Here is a 24,910-nt window from a genome sequence, read left to right on the forward strand (position 1 = left end):
ATGATACAGACTAATAATAGGCCAATATAATACGCTGCAGCCAAATTTGACATTTCATATCACGGCTTCACTATCTACCCTCCAAATCAATTATGCATGACAGAAGCAATATTTAACAGCCAACAGTCATTGTATAATTACGTAAGCTTAGGTAACTCCAGCATGTCTTGACCATTAATAAGGCATGTGGATTACGAAGACTGCCTGGGAACATCCTGGATACAAACAAATGCTTTTAAGAGACACCATTTGCTCAGCTTGTAAGCAGTATATGCTCCACAAGACACGTCTAATTTTAGCCCTTCATTAGGTGTATGTCGGGATGGAGGGAAATACAAAGACGGTGCTTTCAGTTTTCATTTGCTCTCTTTAGCGTCTTTGATGAACACCAGGAGAGAGAACAGAATCAATATGGCACTGTGGCATTCATCATAAACAAGCAAAATACAGCCCAGATGCATTCTAGTCTTGCAACTGAATCAAGCTGAATAAATCACTAACTTAACTATGTCCATACGCCCTCAGAGCCAGGCGCAGAAAAGACAAGCTGAGGGAATGTTAATTCATTTAAATCACAGCAAGATTGGGTTTTTGTCGCATTCCACTCAGTGTGAGCTGGCTCGATATGGTTGGTGATAAAGAACTCTGTTTACTAAAGAGAGGGTTGGGGGGGGGAGCAAGAGTTGTAACTAAGCACAATCTGGAAAACCTTGCAACCAGACGCTTGGTGATTCCGGCAGAAGCCAGAAGTCAGCAGTTTCGATTCACAGACCATACGCGAGCGAAGCGGTAAAGCACCACAGGCTCAACCCGGGGAAATGGAAGGAAAGAAGAGGAGACAGAGGAGGACAGGAGTGAGAGGGGAAAGAGAGAGGAAGCCTGGTAAAGGGATTCTTAAGGCCTGAAAGCCCCAGAATGCAAGGCAAGCAGGAAGTGTGGCTTGTCATGTGTGTAATCAGCACTTTGTGACAATCCCACAGGACCTGGGGCACAGACAAAATGCAGGCAAACAGATATGCATGCACCAAAGCAGCAAACATGGATAAGTACAGAAAAACAGGAAGAACAGACATAAAAAAATAGAACAAAGGCGCAAACAGCTGCGTTTCTAAGATGTCAATATTCAGCTCAACAGCCCTGTTTGATAGTGACCGTTTGATATTTTTGGCTCTGCATTAATTATTGATTGGGGCACTTACTCTGCATGCTCCATTCTATGTTCTATGCTTTTATTTTGAAGGTTCCGTACTGGGACCTATCACGCAAATACAATAAACTACAGCTTCGGTTATTTACTGATTTGTATCTACATAGTAGGAGAGTGACAGTGGTTTTCTTTTGGCTCACTCTTACCTGGCTGTGCACAGTGTTCAGCTGGTTGTTGAAGGTCATAGTGAGGTTGGTGGAGGTGCTGGGGGCCACATGGGTGATAAAGGGTGTCTTGCTCTGGTTGACTGTGTCGTACATGTTGACGCGACGCTTACAGATCTCCATATTTTGGAAGCACGACTTCACACTGCGCGGACAGAGAGAGTGAGGGAGACAGATGAGGCATGAGCACTGTGTCTGATGACAGTGGCAGATGTTCAAAATGATAATTCTATAAACAACAACAACAGGGCTTGTTGGGCTCGTACTGTGTGCTGTGCGGGAAATCAAGGAGATGAGACATAGTGACAAAAGGGTGGTTGAGTGTTTCGACCGGGGTGATCCTCTTGTCTGCATCGATGGTCAGCATCTTGGTTAACAAGTCGATGAACTCCCTCCTGTCGGCCTTCTCTGCCAGCATGTCGCTCCCCTCCAGATCTGACGTCATGTTTACCTGGAGGCACAAAGCAAACCGAGCAGACATTTAGCATTTCAAACACTTCTCCATTTTCAAGGATCTAATGTGCTTGCAGATGACAGAAAAATCTCTCCCACAGCTTATTCCCATAGGGGAACCTATTAATACCCACAAGGCCTCATACGTTTGGGTGTCAGTTTTTGTGTCGTGGAGTTTAGTGATAACCTTGCACCTTAGCGGCATTATAAACATTTGTACTGGTATTCATAGCAGGACTTGAAATATCCCCAGGCTGGCGCCTTCTCTGAGATTTTTATCTATTCCTGAGATGTGAAAACAAACAAAAAAACACGGACCAAATAAACACTGGCGATGGGTAACCAGTAAAGAGGCCTTTCACACAGGACACCGTTTTGCGAATAGATCTGAAAAAGCTGACGTGGGACAACTTAACCTAAATACGGTCTGAGGGGAGTCTGAGAATCTGCCTCGGAACATCATGTTGCTTCATCTCTAATAAACATTGCGGCTTAGGTTGTGGATAAATACTGGGCAAAGCAGCGGATTCCCGCTTTAATGAAAAGCTACATGGTCAGCAGAATTCGATTTTTTTGAAGCGGTGAACCAGTGCTGATGTTTAGCTCTACTTCTGGGTTGTCACGTAAGGTGAGGAATAAACGGAGAGCAAAGCAAGGTCGTGATATATAGCAAGTCTGATCTTAGGCAAAGAAGGAGGACAAAGACAGGCAAGCCCTGTTTGCTGTGACTGCCCGTGCAGTGGTAGTCGGCCTGTTTTTCATAAAGATGCAACGTTTATCTGTAGGCCTGCTCTAAGGGCTATCAGATGTGCTGCCAGTCAACACCGCTAATCTGATTCAATTCTTTTTCTCTATGCAGCTTATTCAGGTTCTGTAACCAGTCCTCTCTGCTTGCCATCTCCACTGACTGTGATAAAGGAGTAATCTGCAGAATGAGGTGAGAAATAATCACGCCGTCCTCCGCTCGTGGAATAGATGACTTTGGGGAAATGTATATAGTTTGGTGGCACAATAATCAAACTGGATAAGAAGAAGCATTTTTTTTCACCACCCGGTGAATTAAGATATGTGAATTTATTAGATAGAAAAGATACCGGTATAATTTGTTGACTTTCCATAACAATGAAAATGAAAACTTATAAAAAGAATGAAAAAAAAGGCGGGGCTTCATCTAACGTGGTCGGCATTGCACGTCAGTGGTTGTTAATGGAAACACATCTGTGCCGTGGAAGCTCTGACATGACTCCGGAGTGAGGGCAGGGATGGCAGATGTCAACCACTGCCTCAGGAAATGTGGAGCAAGGCATCCTGCTGTATGCGGGCCTGCCATCTACACAGCCATAATGTGTAGTTTCATCTTTAACTACTAGGTTGAGTGGTTGAGGAAAGGATATGTATTAAAATATAATAAAGATTAGATGAAGACCACGTTCCTCTTCCTTCTGTGCAGCTTGACTTGCACCAGTAGAGATACTGAAGGACTGCAGATCAAAATGAATCCATTTACAAGTACTTTTGGCCTTCCTTCCATCTACATCAGCCCCCTTGTGGGGTCCTGCATCTGTTGTAAGTTGGTGTCTGATTTACTCAAATTAGATATACTTGTGACTAAACCCTCCGCACATTTCCCACGACTGAAAGGAGGTTCATTATCTCTTTTTGGCACCCAGCCCCTCTGTCTTGCGAGGCCTTCAGCTATATCATCCATTATACACGCAGAGGCAGATGTCCACAATGCTGAGTTGTTTATATGGTCAGGACAGTGAGAGGTGGCAAAATGGGCAGTTTTCTCCCACATTAAGCCGCGCAGCTCTGCTGTATCGCTGTGTTTATGTTGTAGACGACAGGACACAGAGCTTGAAGCGCAGAAGACAGAGATGACCCAGGGGATATCATACCAGTGCAGGTTGGTTTCATTAAACTCTGTGTTGCACGTGTGTTTGTGTGTATGGGGCAACTGTAAACTCTCAGGAAGCGATACTATCATGCCCCAGCCGACAGCACGTTATTCCAGACAGGCCTGACAGCGGCCCTGGGCACTAGTGGACAACCATAATTGTCTCCATCAGTTAAGCAGATACATGTGTTGCGTATCCATATGGGCAGATTCCAAAGGGCTGCTGGTTGGGAATGACCATAATTCAAAAGCAAATAAATAAATGAAAAATTCCTCATAACTCTCAGCTAGTCATTATCAGAGATATAATCAAGGCGCATGATGACGACAGAGTACTATGAGAGATTTGAAAGGCCTGGGAAAATCACTGTAATTTTTATCCCCACTGCCATATCTGCCAGCAGAACCAGTATTTAGCCAAGTGAGGGTGAACACAACAACGCTCGCTATCAGCCACTGTCAGGCATGTCCTATCAAAATGTCATGGCTACATGTGAACTTTTCCACCACGGAGAGACAAATTCATGCTCAGTTACAGAGAGGCATTATATATAGCTGTCTCAATTTGCAGTGTTTTTCTTTATACATATCACACCTAGTTTAAACACTTCCCGAGGTTATGTAATCTCCTAAATAAACAAATTCCCACAGGTAACACGCAGAGCTGCACGGGAAGACAAGATTCATGCAGAAACAACATGGCGTGGGACCCACTGAGCCAGGCTGAAAAACTAGTCGGAGGTCCAGGAATAACGTGTGCATGTATCTTAGTTGGTTTATCTTAGTCCCTCGCCCTCTACATGCTTACGTGTACAGCAGATGCACAAAGTGGAAACACAGCCACAACGCTACACTCACTGCAGCTTAAATAAGAAAGCAAACTGTACACATTGAGCCTGCTAACCAGCCACGCCACATGTTCAGTTCAAATGTCTGTCTGTAAGTTATTAAATAGTGGTTACACAAAATGAAGAGCAGAGGCAGAGTTTGGGATGGGGTTCATTGAGCAGCTGCTTTCATTTCACTCAGTCAAATTCTATATAGAAGCGGAGCTACACTGCAGCTGGAGATCAGACCTTGGCCAGATAAATATTTTAAGGGATTTCAAATATTTGATAGATAATTCTCAGGATGTGATGGATCAAACTGGCCCGGGACCTGAGCACCCCCATCAAAGAAGCCTCAAACACGAGACAGGTGGATAGGATTGTAGCAAAAGACAAAGCAAAAGCAAATAGTACATCTACTGCGTGATTTGTGGGAAGGAAGACGTCGCGCTTTGTGATACTGAGACAGCATACCTGCGCCATATCATCCAAACAATTGAAGATGTACTTGCGAGCCTCCTTGGATTTGATCCCTGTTTCACCCTCATGGTCCTCTGGAGTCTGCAGGAGACAAGAAGCAGATGTTCTTCTCAAATCCCATCACACTTCCCCTCTGGAAACACACTATTTACATTTGGCTCATTATAGTCTCTTGTTGTTGATGTGTGGCAGGGCTCGGCTTACCCTCTGAGTAACCCTGGGGTAGCACACAAATACTTATCTAACAGCCGAGAAATAAGATGGCGCTGAGTGTGTATACAATATATGACACAAACACAGAGACGGTGTATATTCCACTGGTGTGCATGTGTACCAACGTGTACATACAAACACCTGACTTCATGAAAATGTGCAGAAAGCAAACAACGTGTGCTCTTTTTGTTTAAAAGGTTAGAAACCTCGACACTAAACACACATTTTAAAAAAAAATCACAGTCAGCTAAGCAGAGCAGCTGCTGCTACATGGAAAAACACGCCATGGTCAAATTAAAGATGTGCAGTCGCTCCTCATGGCGGAGAAAAAAGAAGCCTTGACGTTTGATTTTTCCACATGCCAAAGACACCAGAAAATCACGAGGAGCTAAAGCTGTGATGTCATGTCGAGTGCGAGTTTCTACTCCATGTTTGTATCTTCCCTACAATGCTCCTGTCAGCTCTTATTGTTATGAACTTAAAACACACTTCTTTAAACTGACAATGATTGTTTGTTTTTTTTAACAAGCTTTGTACGCCCATAGATCATAACAGCTTTTCCGAGAAGACTTCTTACATTCCCACATGCAGCAGAAACTTGGAAAAACTTCTACCTGGCAGCAGTCTGACCTGGCAACATGCACACTAACTCACTATGTATGTTCATTAAATGGCCAGTCCTAGCGAACAGTTGTTGTGAATCGCTGCTGTAAGCCACCGGGACCCTTTTTTTAAATAATAACAAATGCATTCAGCTGAAAAATATTAATCTGAGGTACAAGAACAGGCAGCGTAAAAATATCAACAAACCCTGCAGAGATGTGTCAGCATTTGCAGGTCAGTACAGTAAAGAACTCTATGTGTGTGGCACATAGTTTAAATTAAGTTAATGAGGGTAAAAAAAAGTAAAGAGTGGAGCTCTTTATTGATTGGCCTACATTAAAGGACAATGGGAGCTGTTTAGAGCAGAAACCCTCCAAGCTACATTCATCAGACTGGCTTTTTATTTGCCAAATCCTCTCACGCAGATCTATTTTGCTCTTATTACCCTCTCACTGTGTTTATAGCTAACTACAGGGCTCGTGGTGTAACCAGAGTTTCTGGAATAATAACTACAGCTTGTACGTGTGTGTGCAAATGTACCTTTAGTCTCCAGAGAGGGTAGGTGGAGTCCGGATCTCTATTGAAGAACCTTGTGGTCTTTGTCCCTGCACTCAACAGGTACTCTGCAGGCAGACCTTGTGTCTGTGAGATGTACCTGATCTGCAAAACAGAGGAGGACAAAAAAAAGCACATTTTACAGTTTCACATAAGGACAGATGTTCTTTTGGCAGTTTGAAAATGGAGGCTGACTTTAACTACTCCAATAGAAGTATACATGGCAGCCAAACATGACCTCAGCTTAAGAGGCTAAGACTGATTTGAGACTTGTAAATGAGGCGGGGTAAGTTTTTGGTTTTGTGAGAAATCAGAAGAGCTTGTTGGAGATGGAGATGGAGCACAACTTGTTCAAGGTGTCCCCACTGTGCCTCATCTGAGCGATAGCGAGAGAGGAACGCGACAATGTCTTGCTTTGGAGCACAGGGGCTGCACTAATTGGACAAGTGGCTCTGTGGCATCTGTTCAGATAAACAGGGAGGCTGCGCAAGAATCATCAAGCGCTGTCAGGGGGATTTCAGGGAGACGCGTCCCACCTTCCCAAGCACATTCAGTCCACATTCATGAAGAGAGAGCACAGACACGCACAATTCTCATTCATGCACATGCAGAAATAACAGCATATTAATCTATGGGTGTATAAGCACTCAATGCACAATCATCAGCGGTTCATAAGTTCAAATCATACGTTACCTGATCGTACTCTGAGGCTCCGGGGTAGAGGGGCCATCCCAGGAAGAGCTCAGCTATCACACAGCCCAGGGACCACATGTCTATGGCCTCACAGAAAGGCAGACCCAAGATGATCTCTGGAGCTCTGTGGACAGAGAAAACATATCGCCCAGTCAGAGGTTAGGTTGTGACTTCGCTTAAACCAAATTTTAAAATCATGTGTAAAAGAAGAAGCTTGTGAGGATCTTTCTCTTCACATTTCATCTGAGAGCAGCAGACTCTAATATACACAGGTTAACGATTAAATACTCAACATTGCATATGTTGGAGGGAACATGAGGTAACAACTTGAAGGTCGATTTCCAAAACCGAAACCAAGTCCGGATTTATGCACGCAACCTACAGTTCCACACCAAGACGTTGAATTCAATGTCTGCAGGCTCTTTTGTTGTTTTAACATTGATCTCTCAGCACAGCCTTGAGATTTATTTTTCTAAAGTCAGCAGGGTGTCCCTTTTTTCATATCTCTTGTTTAAGCTCCTCCAAAGTAGCACCTTGCAGACACAAAACTGATTGATAACCGTGCACGAGCGCCACTCACTGAACCCCATCTCTGCTACTCAGACACTGAGGAGCAGTAGAGTAGTATTTTAGTTGAAGTTTCACAATCCAAAGTGAGAATTAGGCAACTATAGCATGAGCAATTAGATGAAAAACAGATGGATGGACGGACATGAACAATAAAACCAATATAAATAGTAACCAGACCAAGGAATTATTCAATTAAGTTACAGTACAGTTAAAAATGCCAGTAATTAATTTCCAAAGAGGCTTTTCCTGTTTGTAGGAAAACACAGAGAAAAAAGTAGGAATTCTAAAGGAGATAAATGCTATGATTTGATAAAAAGGAAGAAATATTGTTTTAGGTATTTGAGCACCACTGCAGTCCCAAACAATTCCCAAATTTCATTCAACACGTTTTATGTCCTGTCAGAAAGACTAATACACTTCTTGTGAGCTCACGTCTCTGATGGGGCTTAAAATAACCAAGAACACACTGTTTCTGCTCGCTAACAATCCAAAGCACTTTCAAGAGGTTCTCTGGCTGTCATCACCATGCAGGTTGGGGGATGGGGTGGTGGGGAGTGTCTCTGGTCTAACATGTTATCTATTGGTAAGATGTAACCACTTAGCTCCGAATAACAAATTTAAGCTGAAATAGGAAAATTTAAATTCATTCATTAACAGCACATTAACAGCTCACACACACAGTTCACAGGAGCTCGAGGCGGATCCTGGAAAGTTTCAAATCCATACTGATGATTGCTGTGACCATGGTAACTAGCCTGCCCTCAGAGATTTTTGGTCACGGAGAGTAAAATGAGGGGGTCTGGCCTTGGGCCCGCTGGAAGTGAACAAACCAGGGAAACAGAGAATGCGGAAAACAGCACGGGGTACGTTATAGGACTTCATAGAACGGTAGGGGGCCAATGGGCGAGTGGTCTGAGGGCAGCCAGGGGGTTTGGAAGAGAATGAATGAGCATACCTCGCATACTTAAAAGCAAATTTCCAACTGTAGCCCCCCTGCTCCCTATTCATTGCTCGCTGATGAGGGGTGAAATGAAAAGAGGGCACAGGCGATTCATTGTACACTCAGATACGGCTAATGTATAGAGGCAGAAGGCACCACAGGGACAGACAATGAGATACTGCAGCAAATAGGAGCAAGAGGAAGACAGAGTTCCACAGAGGCACAGGCAAAAATGAAGCAAAAGGGGAGGCGGCGCTTTGCTCAGTGAAGAACTCCTGTCACAGACAGTGGTTATTGGGGTCTTAAGGGCAGCAGTGGAACAGACACCAAGACAACACTCTAGTAACAGTATCTTAGGGCAGCATTACACATAGGGTTGCCAACCGTCCCTTAAAATACGGAATCGTCCCGTATTTCGAAACAAAAGTACACGTCCCGTATTGAGCTAATAAGCGACGCACTTTGTCCCGTAATACAGTGAGAATTAAAAGTAGCCTATAAATGTTTATGGAATTAACACTTTGTTTGAAAACATAATTCCCAGCCCCTCTCCTGCTTTGTGACCAATGAACTGACAGCACACTTATGACAATTCGAGTATGACAATTCAGATTACCGCTCATCTCATTGGTCGAGGAAAGGTCGCTTGCGGAGAAAATACCGGAAGACAACAAATGACCACAACAACAAGCATGGTCAACAGGGGAACAAACGCCGACTCTGCGGTGCAAGTCTCGGATGACAGTACACCTAAAGCTGGACAGACACTGTGCGATTTTTTCAGTCACGTTATTCAGCTCCTGCTCAAACTGCACGATTGACTCGCAGGGGTTAGACGTTCATAGGTCACGATCAGGGTCTCACACTATACGGCCCGATGCTCTGATGCGACCTGAGTGCTCACACTGTGCCTCCATAAAATGAAGGTTATAACAGAAAATCTGTCGCGCTCTCTCTCTGTCTTTCACTCACACAGACACACCACTACCATCAACTTTGCTAAATTGCTAATGAAAAACATGATCAGGCAGCTGTGATTGAGCAGCAGTGTAAATCCAACTATTTTCACAGTTGTTGTGGTCGTGATAATTTTGTGATGCCACATCGAAAAGGCTCGGATGAGCTTTCCAAAGTTCTACAAGTTGTGCCTCCATCGCTTGTGTCCAGATCACACGCTGCACAGCCGTGCTGCGCCGTCTTTTTCACCAACGTTTACGTTTGCGCGTGAGCAGTGTGAGCGCCTGTGGTGACACCCTCACGAGCGATTGATGATCGGGAGCTGGTCGTGAGGTGTTAATCACTTCTCGTTACCCCACGTATACTACACGATGCACGATGAAGGCCAAAATCGGTCCGATCACTCAAAAATCGGCTCAAAATGGGCCTAAAACCGCACAGTGTAAGCCCAGCATTAGAGCAGCAATGTTTGTTCAGAGAAAGGGAAAAATGGGAAAAGGAAAACACCTGGCTGGAAAAAGTTAATATGGGCATGTGCAGCGCTATGTGGCCAGAAGTGTGATAATATAATTTATTTTGTGTAATAAACAACTGCAAGGATAGATGATTACAACAAATAGATGACTAATACATAAAAGTAATACATAGATGAATAATGATGATGAGTTAAGATGCGTAATCATGGGAACAAGCGGGTTTACAAACAGGAGCAGCTGATTAGCATTAAGCCAATTGTACTAAATGCACTAAATGTGCACTGTTACAAGAATGTTTTTCTTTCTATTGTTTTCTATTATTTTAAGTTAAGCAGGACAGAGTGCTTTTAAAGAAAGATTTACTTATATTCTCAAAAGTTAAGCATGACAGGCTTCTGTTTAAGAAGGAGACCTGTTTTATTGTGTTAATGTTGTCATTTTGAGCTAAAAAATAAATGGCTAAATGATCATTTGTTTCACATGTGTTCATATCACAAAGAATAAACATCTACTTAAATCAAATTCAAGTGAAATGGTTAAAAAAATAATTTCACACACAAAAAAAGAGCTAGAAAATTCACCACACTGGGAAGGGTGAAGACAATTGGGTCGCCCGGCCCTGGCCACGAGGTGTCCCTTATTTATTTTTCAGGGAGTTGGCAACCCTAGGGAGGGGGACTAACAACTGCTGACATATATGTAAAAGCATTAGGGCTGCCACAAACGATTATTTTGATAGTCGACTAGTCACCGATTATTTATGTGATTAGTCGACTAATCAGATCATCATCCACTGGACGTAAAACTACAGCTTATTGCACCAGCAGCATCTGCTCTTATATAACTATCATTAGCTTACAGCTTTAAGCTTTTAAGGTGCTAACTAAAAATAAAGACAAGATGATAGTTTATTCAATTTTAATGAAATTTGCAGATTGTTTCGGTAAAGTTTAATAAACTCCTTGCTATCTAAAATATAACAGGACACCGGAGTATATTCTCGAGCATCTCACACTTCTGATAATCAGCTGTCTGCTTGACGTTTATTAAGCTGTGTAAAAACTATAACTTTAATCTCAGCCAAACCGATTTACTCAGGAACAAATAAAATACTAAAAAAAAGCCAAACAATAACATTTTTAATTTATCTAAGTGACTCATATATATTTAACCTGAGTCGCGAAAGACGGCGGTGGGTTTGAAAACAATTTGCGGGGAGTCCGGTGTTCTCACGGCGCTAGTGACCTAGCCCCCGGCTAGCTATCGAGCTAGTGGGTAACAGACGTCTCCGAAAACGTCGGAGCGCTTTTGAAAATATGTGGTGTCCTGATAAACTGAGCAGATATTTGAGGTTCACACAGCTACATTCTCGCCTGAAAATATGTTAAACGTTTATTTTGTGACCCAGAAAGAATAATAAGAGTAATATTAAAACTAACTAGCTACCGCCATTGTTGGAAACTAAGCTGGGCCGCGCTATGAATTCTGGGACACAGCTGCTTCTTCTTCTTCGGGGTTTAACGGCAGCTGGCATCCTTGTACATGCTGTGCTGCCATCTTCTGTTTCAGTCCGTTATTACACTCTTAAATCCTGCTATTATTCCTGCGTCTTTTGCGATCTTACAAAGCTTCAAACGACACGTCGACTATTAAATCAGTCGTCGACGATTTTGATAGTCGACGTAATCGTGACTAGTCGACAAATCGTGGCAGCCCTAAAAAGCATACACCGCTGGAGAGGGTGGCAAGGATACCCCAAAAAGTGTTAGAACTGACCTTTCTGCATCCCCTTTGGCCCCAGAAAAAACAAAAGCTTGTACAAACTCTGCAAGGAAATCAAAAGTGCCTCCTACTTTACAGCAAAGTTTCAAGTATGGGGCAGTTTTGAGTTTTCACATCAAATGACCTTAAAACTATATCATCGCAAAACTGTTTGACAAACACGGAACAAAAAACAGATGTTTGTCAAGAATTCCACTCTGTTTACATCCCAGCATCATCAGCTCTTAGCTTATCATGCTGTCAGCGCAGATGTCGATAATAGAAGCAGGCAGCGCTGTGACATTAATATTACCTGTGCATTTTTTTTCACAGCATAATGAAACCAACAAACAGGCAGTTCTGTGGTGCATTTGTCATCTAAATAGGATTCACATATTCCTACACAAAACCCCCAAACATATAGCACCTGATTTGCATGAATATGATTTTTCCACAAGAAAAAATAAAAGTCATTTAAATCTGAGCGACCGGAAATATGAGCCACTACAAGCTTCAAAAAGAGGGGAGGTTACTCACACAATAAAGGCTGCTTTTGAGGAAATTCTACCCTTCAAAATGCACGTGAAGATGAAAGACACAGGAAAGCCTTTCATCTGATGGTCCCCTAAATCACTGCGACTCTACTGGACAGATGCAGACCACAGGACCTTCAGCTTCACCCTTTGTTTTCTTTTACAACTTTTAGTGATTTTGGCTCAATAGGGTGTCTGTCGCTGATTTTAATGCAATATTAGCTTCAACAAGTGATTGCTTTCTTGTATACACGTGAAGCTTTTTTTTTTTATTTCTGTGTCTGACTGAAAGAATTGGATCCATTTCAGCTTGAACCTTCTCAGCTTTGCTCCACTGCTCTACTTATTCTGTTCTCAGTGCCCCTGTGCTTCTCACAGAAAGCTCCTCCAGATCAGCGAAACGCAGAGAAACAAAGAAAGACAGCGCAGGGGAGGAAGGAAGAGTGAGAGGGAGTAACATTGTTGCTCATGATATGAAACCACAAATGCAAATCTCCCCCTTCCAATGCATGTCTTGCCATTGCATGCAAAGCGCCCCACAGCTGCTGCTGATGCAGGCCTTTCCCTGGCAGTGATAAACAGCACACACATATGCACAGCTCGCAAGCCTCGCTTCTTTCCTGTCCCCCTTTCTTAAGTACACAAGATATGACAATTCATGCGTACAGGATCATTTCAGTTTTTCATGCTAAACAGGATGGCTTCTTCATCTCTGCTGTAGGTAAAACAGGGCACGAGCAGCCAGGTGGTTTGTGGTCGCAGTCTTGGTTTCTGAATCGTTGGTTATCAAAATATTGAAAAGTTTCAAGACTTAATTACAGTCCTTAAAAAAAAAAAAAAAAAAAAAAAAAAAATATATATATATATATATATATATATATATATATATATATATATAGATATAGATATATATATATATATATATATATGTATATATAGCTGTAATGCTTTTTAGATCTACTGTTTTGTGTGTCATTGTTCCCTTGTGAGATAAAAACTCAGACATACTATAAACTGCGAGCCGAGTTATCAGATTTCAGAGTAAAGTGCTGTTACTGACAGTATACTAAGATGCTGTTTTTTTACTTGGTTTAATGTATCATGTGCGTCATCTTGGCCAACTACATTAGCATGCTGACTTTTGCTGATAAGCACAAAACACACACAAAGCCAGCAGCTGAGACTAATAAGAACTGCAGTTTTCCTGGTATTTGGTCGTAAATATCAGATGAAAACTCATTAACTCTCCCGTCTCCTGTCATCTATACAGGTTATATCATTGGAACAAAATGTAAACCTGATGATGAAGCCAAAGAAATTCCACTTTGCCATCTGTAGTGTGACTAAAACTACTGTACATTCTTTATGCATCCAAACACCTCAGTTGTGGTTTGGACACACCTTCTAAAGCCTGCTACACTCAGTTGGCGTTAGCAGTTTTTTCGACCTTAAGCTCCACCTCACCCAGCTCATCTCCAGCTGGTCAGGCTACAACATGCAGTGCCTCTTTGGGGATGCCGGTGAGCTTCTTCCACCAGAGTGCACCAGGCCATACATGTCAAATACAGTGTAGACGTGTACAAAACACCGGTTAGCTAGAGGCTCTCGGTGGATTTGAATGGGGACCCAAGTGCATGAGAGGCCTCAGTGTTCTGGCTAGAGTCTCTGACAGCACTGGGCCTTGACAAAAGAAAGAAGGAGGGTGGGAGAGAGAGAGAGAGTGTGTGCATACTGACATCCTCCCAGCTGGCCTGGTCATTGATGAGCCTCAGCCCCGTTAGGAGCCAGAGATGGCACGACTCATGAATGGCGCCTTTCTTCTGCCACCCCAGCCCACCTCCTTCACCTCAGCCCTTTCACCCAGTCCTGTGCCAACCCACCCAATCCCTACACCTCACCTCACACCCCCCTTACTTACCATCCCTACCACGCCACTGCCAGTAGCACCCTGCCCCCCTCAGCCCCGAAACAAACACGCATAGACACAGACACTGCATTAAAACCCTCAAACTAGGGCGCCGAGGCCAGGGAAGTGCTCCCCTCCCCACTCGCCTGTCCGCCCTCTGCTCTGCTGAACAGTGCCTGCGCTTGGCTGGCCTGCCAGCCCACACACACGCACACACACACACACACACACGGATGCGCTCACACAGATACACGCACACAGTTGACATCACAGGGTGTGTGGATGTCAGGATGTATCCATCAGGCTGACCTTCCCTTAGCTTGGCTCCACAAGGGAGACTGATGGATCCCCGGAACCAGACAGCATTTACATAGGCACAAATGTAGAACACACACAGACATACACAAACACACAAGTCAGCCAGTCTTTGGTAATGGGTTTGATCTTTTCCTTTACATCTCAAAGACTTCGTCATCGGCTCTTATGTAACCACATTCTCTTGAATAGCCAGGCGGTAATAGGTAAAGAGCAGAAGGCATCATCAAAGTAAAAAAGTACAGTAGCAAACATAGCCAGTATAATCGTATGCTGGTTGAAAGCACAGTTATGAAAAAGTGATGGTAGGGGACGGAGATAGCTGCCCAGTGCAAACAGGAAAAAGCACTTCATGAGAAAAAAGCCTGCCATTGACTTTTCTCCACTTTATCCCCTTCAATTCTTCCCCTTTCCTCCCCTCTCTTCCTTTCCCCCCATCCCACGCTTTGCCCTTGCTTAATGTAAAAGGCTCGGGTTGGTGCTGTGAATGACTCCCTTCCTTCCCCTGGGTATTCATCTACATATTCATGCCCTCAAAGGTTCCTCCACAGCCTCTTTGAAGGTGCACCATAGAGAAACACTTTCCCAGATATATTGCATGGTGGTCGCTGGCTGTGAAATCAATGTGCGGAGTTACACCCCCTGCCGTGCACCTGTGGCTCCAACTCACACACACACACACACACACATATACAGTACACTACACCTCACAAACCGCCTGCTCCCATTACATTAGGAATTGCTGTACAGTGCACAAGCCAATCGTGAGATGCAAAGATTGTGTAAATTTGCTTTTATGCAGGCAGGGACTGCAGATCGCATTTAAATTTAGAGCTTGCGCGTTCCAGGTGGTTGAGAGGCAGAAACGGGAGGGGGATATCTGGACAAGGCAAACTTTTTTTTACAGAGTCCTTGAGAGATGTTGTCTTGCTCTCTAAGCAGGGGCGACATTCCTGGTGTTCAAGGTCTTGAAAACAGGGCTCTTTCTCGCTCTTTTTTCTTTCCCCTACTCCCAGAAAAAGGCACAGCAAAAGCGCTGACAAGGCTGTCACTGTTTTAGGTGTTAAAATATTAGCATTTCCTGTGAGTCCAGCAATGCACTGCAACAAGGCAAACAAACGCGTATGGAAGGAAAGTCGGAGAGAGGATGTTTCATGCAAAGCGAGGGATCGACATCAAAAGAAGCAGTCGCTCAAAAGCATGGCACTGTGACGATAATGCAGAAAGAAAAAGGCAAATGTTCAGAAACATATTAACAACAACTCAGCTTCTACAGAAATTGTGATTACAGAGCTCCAAATGCATCAAAGCGGGCCAATATAAACTATGCGTGATAGCTGGGCGTGTGCTGATTCAACACAATCTGGAGCACGGTTCAGCTCAGCAGCCTCGAAACTCTAACAAAGAGTTAGCATAGCATTTACACATTATACATTTATCCTTTACCAAGTCTCACCGTTTCACATACAGCTCCTCCCTCCTGTTTGAGGCATTTTATATAGTGAAATATTCAGTGGGCAGAGAGCCACCCCTGTCACTGTGGCACACATGGCACATTGTCGCAGCATGGCACAGTCAATATTAGCACACAGGATATGCCGCATTCTGTCACGTTGCATGAACCTTTGTCATTACATACAGGCTTGTTATCAAATCATTGTATTCACAGCAGTATTAGATAACATATCAGATCTAGTGTTAAATAACAGAACAGCAAACATATTTTAGTGTCCTCGTAATACATTTGCTGCTATGGCGACTCCTCCTATTAGGAAAGGCGGTACAGTCCCATTTCTCACCTGCCCTTGCTCCTTCTTGTCTCGCTTTTTATTAGAAAGCCCAACATGTGCAAAAACAAAACACAATGACTGCAACTACAGCGCAGCTCTGTTGTTCAGTTCAACATCTATGCGCTGCTTCATCGTTCTCAGTTGGTAATTACCTCTTTCCTGTGGTTATTATTATTCTCCAGCACACAGCTGCTCCTATCAGTAATGCATCTCATATTCACCTGCAATGATTGTGCTCTCAGGGGCTCTCGGCAGTACCCTCTATACTCCGCCCCTCACTGCCTGATACAGGGGTCAAAGGGACAGACCTCCGTCAGCAAGGATGGAGACAGGGGGAGGGGGATAAATGACAGAAAAGAGATGAAGGAATGAAAGATGGATCGGGCGGGGTGGGCACAACAATGGAAGATGGATGCCCTCTCGATCAGCACCCACCCACACACCTACATATGCACACATATTCTGTCCCTCTGCCTGTCTCGTCAAAGGAAGGAGTGCCGGGAAAAATTTGCCATCAGTAAATGATGGGTATCTGTCATACAGTGGTGCTGTCTGTACAGACAGCCTGGAGAGAAGATTCAGGGGATGCCAAAAGGGAGCCTCAAGTCTCTCTGTGCCTATTAGAGTAGCGCAATGACAGTCCGACATTATTAGGCCAGTCTAGTAGCCACTGGCCTGACACTGACCCAACCTGGAGGCACGAGCTCAAGTTTCCATGTAAATATAAATTTAGTTTGATTCTCTGAACAATAACCTAAAAATGAGTGAGACACGATTCTTGGAAAGTATTAAAATGCCACCGCTGACCCTTCAGAAAGATGCTAGAGCGTCCTCATACTCTGTTAGTCACCATTATCAAACCCAGAGGAAAAGCGTGAGCTTACTATGAGCGGACAAAACCGAACAGAGAGCAGAAAAGCAGACAGACCGAACCGCAGTCGCTCAGTCAACAAGTTTAAACAGCTGGCACATTTGTCACCGTGGGTGAAACATTCACAACAACAGACAGGAAAGCAGCATAACGGGCAGCGAGACACACTGTGCAGACGGGTGCATGGGGTGAGTCAGGCAGATGAGATTGTGTCTGCTCATGGCTGCGAGATGCTTAAACCCAAGCTTGATCACTTCAGCAAATTGGAGTGTACAGGAGATTCAGGCAGCTAGAATTAAACCTCTTTCTCAGCTCCATCTGACGCTGGCATGCAATCAGAAGAAAAGTCCGAGAATTCATCCAGCAGAGTGCAAGCCACAACAGGACAGCCCAGAGCCCAGGCGAAAACGGAAAATATACCGTATATCATATAATAATATTGCGCTGGAGCCTTTCAGTTGAAACACACAGCAAGACAGTTATGTAAACCGCCGGCCAAGGCAAACACAGTCTCATCTGCTTGCTTGACTGACTGTCTCCCTCTTTCACTTGCGGTTTTGTCTGTTTTCTCTTGTCTGCGTTATTGCCATTTGTTTCTCCATCAGTTGCTCCCGTCCAATACGGTTTAGAGCAAGAAACTGTAAGGCTTTGCATCAATATGTCCCATTCTGTTGATTTAGGGTAACTAAGACAGAGATTAAGAGATAGGGAGCGAGAAAGAGAGGGCAGAGTCAATGTGGCTGGCTAGTGGAGCCGTGCATACTGGATATGTCATAAAACAACAGACGCCCAAAATCCATTTGAAATGTGGTTCCTGGGAACATATAGCTAGGAGCCACAGGGGTGCCGTGCACCCGTCGTAATGACATATGTCTACCTGCCACACACAAACACAGAGGCGAACACACACGCACGTACGCAGTTTCAATCATACACGTTGCTCTGCTTGACTGGGTTCTTATTTCTGGGGCAAGTGAAAGAGAGCATGGGGAGAAATTTGCAAGGCAGACTGAAAAATCCCCCTCTGCCTTACCCCCACCCGGGCTTGTGCGGGGCATGTACGCTACAGTACATGAGCTCCCTTTCTCTACCTCCGCCCAGACCTCTTTTCAATCCTTCACCCCTCCCTCTCTCTATCGCCGTCCCTTGTTTGACTACCCTCTTCCTTCCTCCTACCAGGTCAGGCAGTAATACCATCTCCTGCCTAATCAAATTTTGCTGTGTGTGACATGAATTCTCGGTGCCCAAGGCTGCACTGCCTCACCACGAGCTACAGGGCTGCACAGAGCAGTAACTAAACCTCACGCACGTTCTATAGAAGAGAGCAGCTCCCCATCTCTCTCTAAAATTTAACACAAGGAGAGTCCTCCTGGATAATCTTCCCCTGGCTTACAGCACTCCTTCGATCTGTCTGCTCCACTGCATCCCTCGCCATCTTTCTGTGGAGAGTGCTACTCTGTGGTGCATGTGTGTTTCAGTAGGGTCCCGAGAGTGCAGCGGGCTTATGGTTAATTAGAGAGTGGATGGAACAGACTGACAGCGGCTGATCCAGATTGTCACCCAGATGTGGTCAGGCCTTAATCCAATACAAAGACTGACCCCCCTGAGCCTTTCTGCAACAATTAACATCACACATGCATGACAGCAATCACATAATCATGCAGGAATATTCACACATCCCTAAACACGCATGGTTGTCCTCTAGAGCATCCGATGGGAAAGGTGAAGCCTTTGTCGATCGCGAGCCATCCCTCCTGTGATTGCACGACTCATGTCCCTCTATGTGCCCCAGCGTCCTGCCTGTCTGCTGTGTCTTCACACACTCTTAACACAGTTTGTCACGCTGCATTCTTCCCTGACAAGAATTAGAAATGTCATCACATAGAGAAACAACAGCAGGATTATTAAGGCTTTATGGAGGAATTTGGACAAATAGGCTGCTCCCTTGTAGCCTCGTCACAAATCAGCCTCCTCACTAGGACAAATGGAAGGAGACGGATATTTTAGTGCTTTTGCATACTTGACAATGAGAGATACAGTTTCTTGTGCAAAGATCAGCCTCGGAAGTCGTGTAAGTGAAGATGCTTTCTCTCTCTGAAGCTTTGGCACACTGTCATCAAATTTTGTGGCACGCTGCACGTCGCTGCGCACCGCATTAAAACGATAGTCCAAAAAAAGTCTCTGATGTTCATTCAATCTAAGCAACGCTCCTCTAAGACACAACAAATAGATTTTCTTTTCCCACCAACAAAAAAAAAGTCAAAGTAAATAGGAACACACCATTTACTGTAATTTTGCCTTTGATCACCGGTGTTTGTATTTGTGTTCTTACAGTCTGGTGAAAATGCAGTGCCGACTCTTTCGATACAGCCGTCTTCAAAAACAATCAGTCACAATGACAGGTAATTAATTTGGCCAAGCAGCAGCGCCCTGCAGTCATTTGTAAGTATAGTCACAGTTAATCACCTTTCAATGACAATACTCCTGGATTGTTTTTCCTTCCCTTTGCCATAAAGAGAGTGTTAATTTCTCCCACCCCTATAGGACTATGACAAACAATGAAGGCATGCTCAGCGTTTAATATGCCATACATTGTCTATCGAAGGAAAACAATCGCTGCACGGCAAAAATCAATACAGCGTTATCCTTTTCATGTAGCTATACTTGAAGATTCAATTATTAGGGACAAAATGACATTATTTCTGCTGCCCATGGCCTCACTCAAAACGACAGCAGACAGATTTCATTCCAGCTTCAGTAATCTGGATGAAACTCGGACTGCGCTATCTCAGCGCTACGCCCCCGCCTGAGCAGGGCATGAATATCTAAGATATGTTTATGTGTCAAGAAGGAAAACGACAGAAATGAGTAATCCGAGGAATCAGTGTTGTGGCTTTACAGTTGGTATTAACACACATGGCAATTACTAATGATAACTTGAGCAATCAGTTTCATTATCAAGGTAGCAAATCCGAAAAAATAGAGCAGCTGGAACTATTAGAAGTAACAATTTTCTTGATAAATGACAATATACAACTAGATAATAACATTAGTTGATTATTTCTTTCATAATAATCTCTGCGACAGCCAAACACAGACATGATTTACGCAAGGAAGTTTATATTATAAAGAAGCTGAGCCGGTGACTAAGTAAACAAGCAAATTACCCTTAAACATAATTTGCACATATTATCTTTTCATCAAAGAAAGCGACTTATACTGATACATACTAGGGGAAAATCCACATTTACAAGTCAAACAATAAAGTTTCAAACCACCTCACACTGAAAATTGTTGCTTTAATGTCTTTTTCACGATGCATGACAAGACAGAGACGGCTTTTCCCCCCTTCTGAAACATTCCACCCAAATATGCACGTCCCGTGACACCTATATAACTGATGACTGCCTTTCCTAACCAGGTGTTTTCCTGTCTTACCTTACCTTGCCTAGAGGGATGACCGTCCCCTCTCAGTTAGCACACACACATGCACAACAAAGGAATTCTGGCTCCGAACATTTCCTTTTGTTGTAGAGTTGGAGGTAACAATACAAGAGTGAACTGTGGAGGAGCAGCACTGGAGGAGCGTGCTGGACTCTATGTGAATTTTAAACTAGTGTTTAACATAATAATTTCCCCCAGGGATCAATAAAGTATTCTGATTCTGATTCTGATGAACATGATGTATTTACAAATTGTTTGACACACAAAGAAAGGAAGAAACGGTCTTTTCTTCTCTTTCTTTCGTGCCCTTCTCCCTACCAACTTTCTTTCCCTGCTCTCTCAGCGAGCACCGTGAAGGTGCTGCTGGAATTAGTCCAAATGGACACAGTGTGAAATGAACACAGCTCTGACCTCCCAGACACCCTCCCAGCACAGCCAATAAGACCGCTTCCCCCAGACACATGAGACGCCGCGATTGGTCGCGTGGCGGGAAAAAAGGAGGGAGTGACAAGGGAGTGGTCCTCCTCCGTGCACTTTAACCGACCCTTTGCCCAGGACAGGACAGGAAATCTCCAGAACAAAAGCGAGCTGTCGTCTCCTCCTGAAATGTTCTCTCGGAACAAAGCTGCTTTCTGACGGGCAAACCAACCAATCCTTGAGGGAGGTAGCGTGTCGTAATCTGGTCCTGTCTCACATTCCAGACGTCTCCAGTGAGTGAGGCACAAGAGTGTGACCTGAACCCTTAAACAGGAAATGAGTCTGACTGTTGTGCATTTCCCAGAGATGGGGCCTCAGCGTTGGCCAGTAGAGGGTCATAAACACTGCATATATAAATACAAACATACCCGCGAGGTGACATATGCGCAGAGAAACGAAGACATGAACACATCCGCAAATAATCTTGCGGCGTCCTTCCTTTTAAGAAGATGGTATGGGCATGCACGCACCCTTCTACCAGACATTACGACTCACAGCTGCATGCCCCAGGCCTTTGCTATCTCCAGCACAAACCAGACTCACATCAGCCACATTCCACAGCCTCCCAAAGCCCCTGGGGGAGCTTCACAGCTGGGCACTGGGCTGTTTTCTAACTCCCTGGCAGACTTTCACCATCTCCACCCTTTCCTCTCTCCTCATGGTCACCCCAAAACAGACCCTATCCTGCTCTCACCCCCGCCTCAGAACTTAAAACTGCGCTGCAGGATAAAACTGTCCTACTTTTGGTTCCATCAGCAAACTCGCAGGAAACATGACAAGGTCAGACAGAAGTGACCGAGGCCGCGGCAACACTGGATAAAGATGATAAAAAGCTGCTGGCACACTAATGAGATCTTTTCAAGTTTAGCTATTACTGAATGTCATTTGATGCTCCTGTTTCTTTCAAAGGTGCATCGGAGGTAAAAACAAACATAATCTAATAACATCTGTGACTGTGAGGCTTTTGCCAGTGAACAACAACAATAGTCATTATATGAAAGTGACCATATAATGTAATAAATTGTTGTGAAGGCTCACAGAAAATTTTAAAAACAAAAAGCAGGACCCTGGTGAGAGCATCTGAGCGGACAGCTCTCTGCTCCAGATGTGCAAGCACAAAAGGAAATTGCTAAGAAGGCTGCAATTAGACACAAACAAACAAAAAATGCTTATGTATGCGGACAACTCACTATGTGCACTAATATGCATGTTAGTATTTGCATGTCTGCAGTCATATGTGAATTTACTTATGTGTCCATAAATACTAGGGGCCGCGGCGCGTTTCATTATTTCACCAAATGCCAGGCAGTATATCAGTGCAACTGCACACGTCTTGGGCCATTTCCATATTTGTAATAAAGAAAGCCCCTCTCCCATCAGAGCTGCTCCTCCACTGTGCTCAGAGAGCCCAAATAACAATTGGTTGTCTGTGAAAATGTGCGTGCACACACACGCGCGCACACAGACACACCCCATCTCTGATGAGCTGACACAGAAAACTAGATTTATTAAGAGGAGAAAGAGCAAAGATGCAGAATGTAGGGGGTGGAATTTAAGCAATGGACACGGGTTGTTGTAGACAACCCGATGGCACAAAAACACAACGCACCCGACACACACACACACACACACACACACACACACACACACACACACACACACACACACACACACACACACACACTGATAGCCATAAAGTGCATCACTCTTCCTCTAAGAGACCTGTTTATTTCAGACCTGTGACACAAAGGCCACAGCGGCATGCAGGCTTATCTTTCCCTTGAAACACAGCGCAGCCCCTAAAGAGCTCCCGTTGCTCCACATGCCACTTTCAATTAGTTCCACAAAGAGAGTCTTCTGCTACCAAAAGGAAGATGGGAGCTCATTACCGAATTCCTCACTACTTCCTCACAGCTTTGAAATATAGATCAGGAGATTTATGTTTGACTTTTGGGTTCCTGGATGTGCCCGCTTGTCGACCATGCCACACCAGGCCAGAGCAGAGGAGCGCAGAGTACCATCTCATGGATTAGCCACTCCTCAGGTTTAACAGACCCGGCAGCTTACCCTCAATCTCACCATTAGTTCTCTGCCTACCCCTCTTTCTCTCATTTGTTCTTTCTATCGCTCTCATGACTAAATAGGCTCCCTGAAGCCACAGCTCTCAGCATTAAACCCACAAAAAGGAAAATACCAGTTCTAATAATCTGATGAGAGCCTATGAGAGAAGTGGTGTAGGAAATGTGCATATCATATCACACAGTGGTACTATTATAGTAAGAATAGACACAGAGGCAGGTGCTGATAAAGCAATGCAAATTCATTCAGGTACTCTAATGAAACTAAAGCTCAGCAAAGCTGCAAAGGGGTGGAGGTGAGGGTGGGGGCTTTTATTGAAATTAACCAAAATATTGTAGTTCATTAAGGATAGTTTTGAGCTACTAAACTCCACAGAAATAAAAATACTTGGTAACCATGTGGCATCGTTACTAATTCAGAAACACAAACCAAGTCTGAATTATTCGGAGCAGTAAAGCACGGCAGCAGCATTCACCCTGAAATCAAACAGTCAGGATGGATCTATTTCTTATCTGACCAGATCAGAACAATACAAAAGCTGCCATGATGCAGTAATGCTAGTAAATGGTACCACTAAGGATGTAAAAACAGCAGAGTCACTGACATCTAGCTGTTTGCTTTTTGATGATGAACCTATTAACTACACACAAGCCTCCATGCCGCTGCACCAAATTTTAAACGTGTGCATGTGTCCTGTATGCACGTAGCTGCCCGGCTCATATATGTAACATCTTCATCTACCGTACAGGCAGTATGTTTCTACCATCAATTAACAACTTCCATTAGTGCCATCCTCAGAGGGATGCCACCAGCTACATTACTAACAGGCAGTTAATTAGAAGCTGCTGGCTGAAGCTGGAGGTTGACCATTAGGGATCGAGAAGGAAAGAGACACGTGACCCGATGACTCTTTCATTTTGGAGAAGAAAAAGACAATCACTGTGTTGTGCCCTCCAGTTAGTCAATTCCTCCCAATCAGTCACGATGTACCGAGGTATTAGACACCAGGGTTGGCGTGTCAGGTGCTGAGCCACTGATGGAAACGCAGCGCAGCAAGAGGGACAGATAGAGAGGAGGGAAGCAAAGGAAAGCAATTGGAAGGGAGGAATGGGCGGCTGTATATACGGCGGTGAGGAAAAAGAGGTACTATAGGGTCTTCATACTCGCTGATTCGCTCTCTATGCAAATCACAACAATCACAGGAAATGCCTAGGCCTTGGCTTCAGCTAATTGCCACGGCAATAACAAAGGAGGGCTTCCTTTGAGCAGGAGAGGAAAATTAAACATTAGTTTAGAGTTTTCTTGGAGACTGAGGGATGTTATAATTACCCAGAAACCAACACATCAGCAGTTTGCACGCCACGCGTCCCACTCTTGCACCTCGGTGGAGGAAAGCAAACGTATCTCATATTCGGGAGAGGGGCATTTTGGGGGGTGGAGAAGAGGAGTACCATGAGGGAGATGGAGTATGAGTGCATGTGTGTGTGTGTGTGGGGGGGGGGGGGGGGGGGGGGGTGAAGGGCATAGAGAGGGATGAGAGCAGTAAGCATGAGATGGGGGAGGACAGAGATAGAGAAAGACGCGAGGGGATAATGAGGGGAAAGGAGGAGGAGAATGATAGCCCATATCTCCAAACCACTCCATGCTGGTAGTGGAGCATCAAAATGTACACCCACTATTAGCATACTGACCCCACCCC

General features: G+C 44.3%; 1 protein-coding gene across 4 annotated transcripts in view; it reads right to left on the reverse strand.

The window, feature by feature from the left end:
• hipk2 (homeodomain interacting protein kinase 2) overlaps window positions 1–24,910 on the reverse strand; it is a 68,773-nt gene that overhangs the window by 13,026 nt on the left and 30,837 nt on the right. For all 4 annotated transcript variants that reach the window (XM_085281613.1, XM_085281615.1, XM_085281614.1 and 1 more), the window contains exons 3-7: window positions 7,093–7,216; window positions 6,385–6,504; window positions 5,023–5,109; window positions 1,638–1,822; window positions 1,354–1,516 (exon numbers count right to left, since the gene is read on the reverse strand). In XM_085281613.1, coding sequence (XP_085137739.1) covers window positions 1,354–1,516; window positions 1,638–1,822; window positions 5,023–5,109; window positions 6,385–6,504; window positions 7,093–7,216 — 679 coding nt within the window. The remainder of the gene's footprint in view (window positions 1–1,353; window positions 1,517–1,637; window positions 1,823–5,022; window positions 5,110–6,384; window positions 6,505–7,092; window positions 7,217–24,910) is intronic.

Source organism: Mchenga conophoros, linkage group LG7 (genome assembly GCF_057382185.1).
Source record: "Mchenga conophoros isolate Kocher_MC1m ecotype Shallow Benthic linkage group LG7, M_conophoros_male_GT1.1, whole genome shotgun sequence".
Classification (NCBI taxonomy): domain Eukaryota; kingdom Metazoa; phylum Chordata; class Actinopteri; order Cichliformes; family Cichlidae; genus Mchenga; species Mchenga conophoros.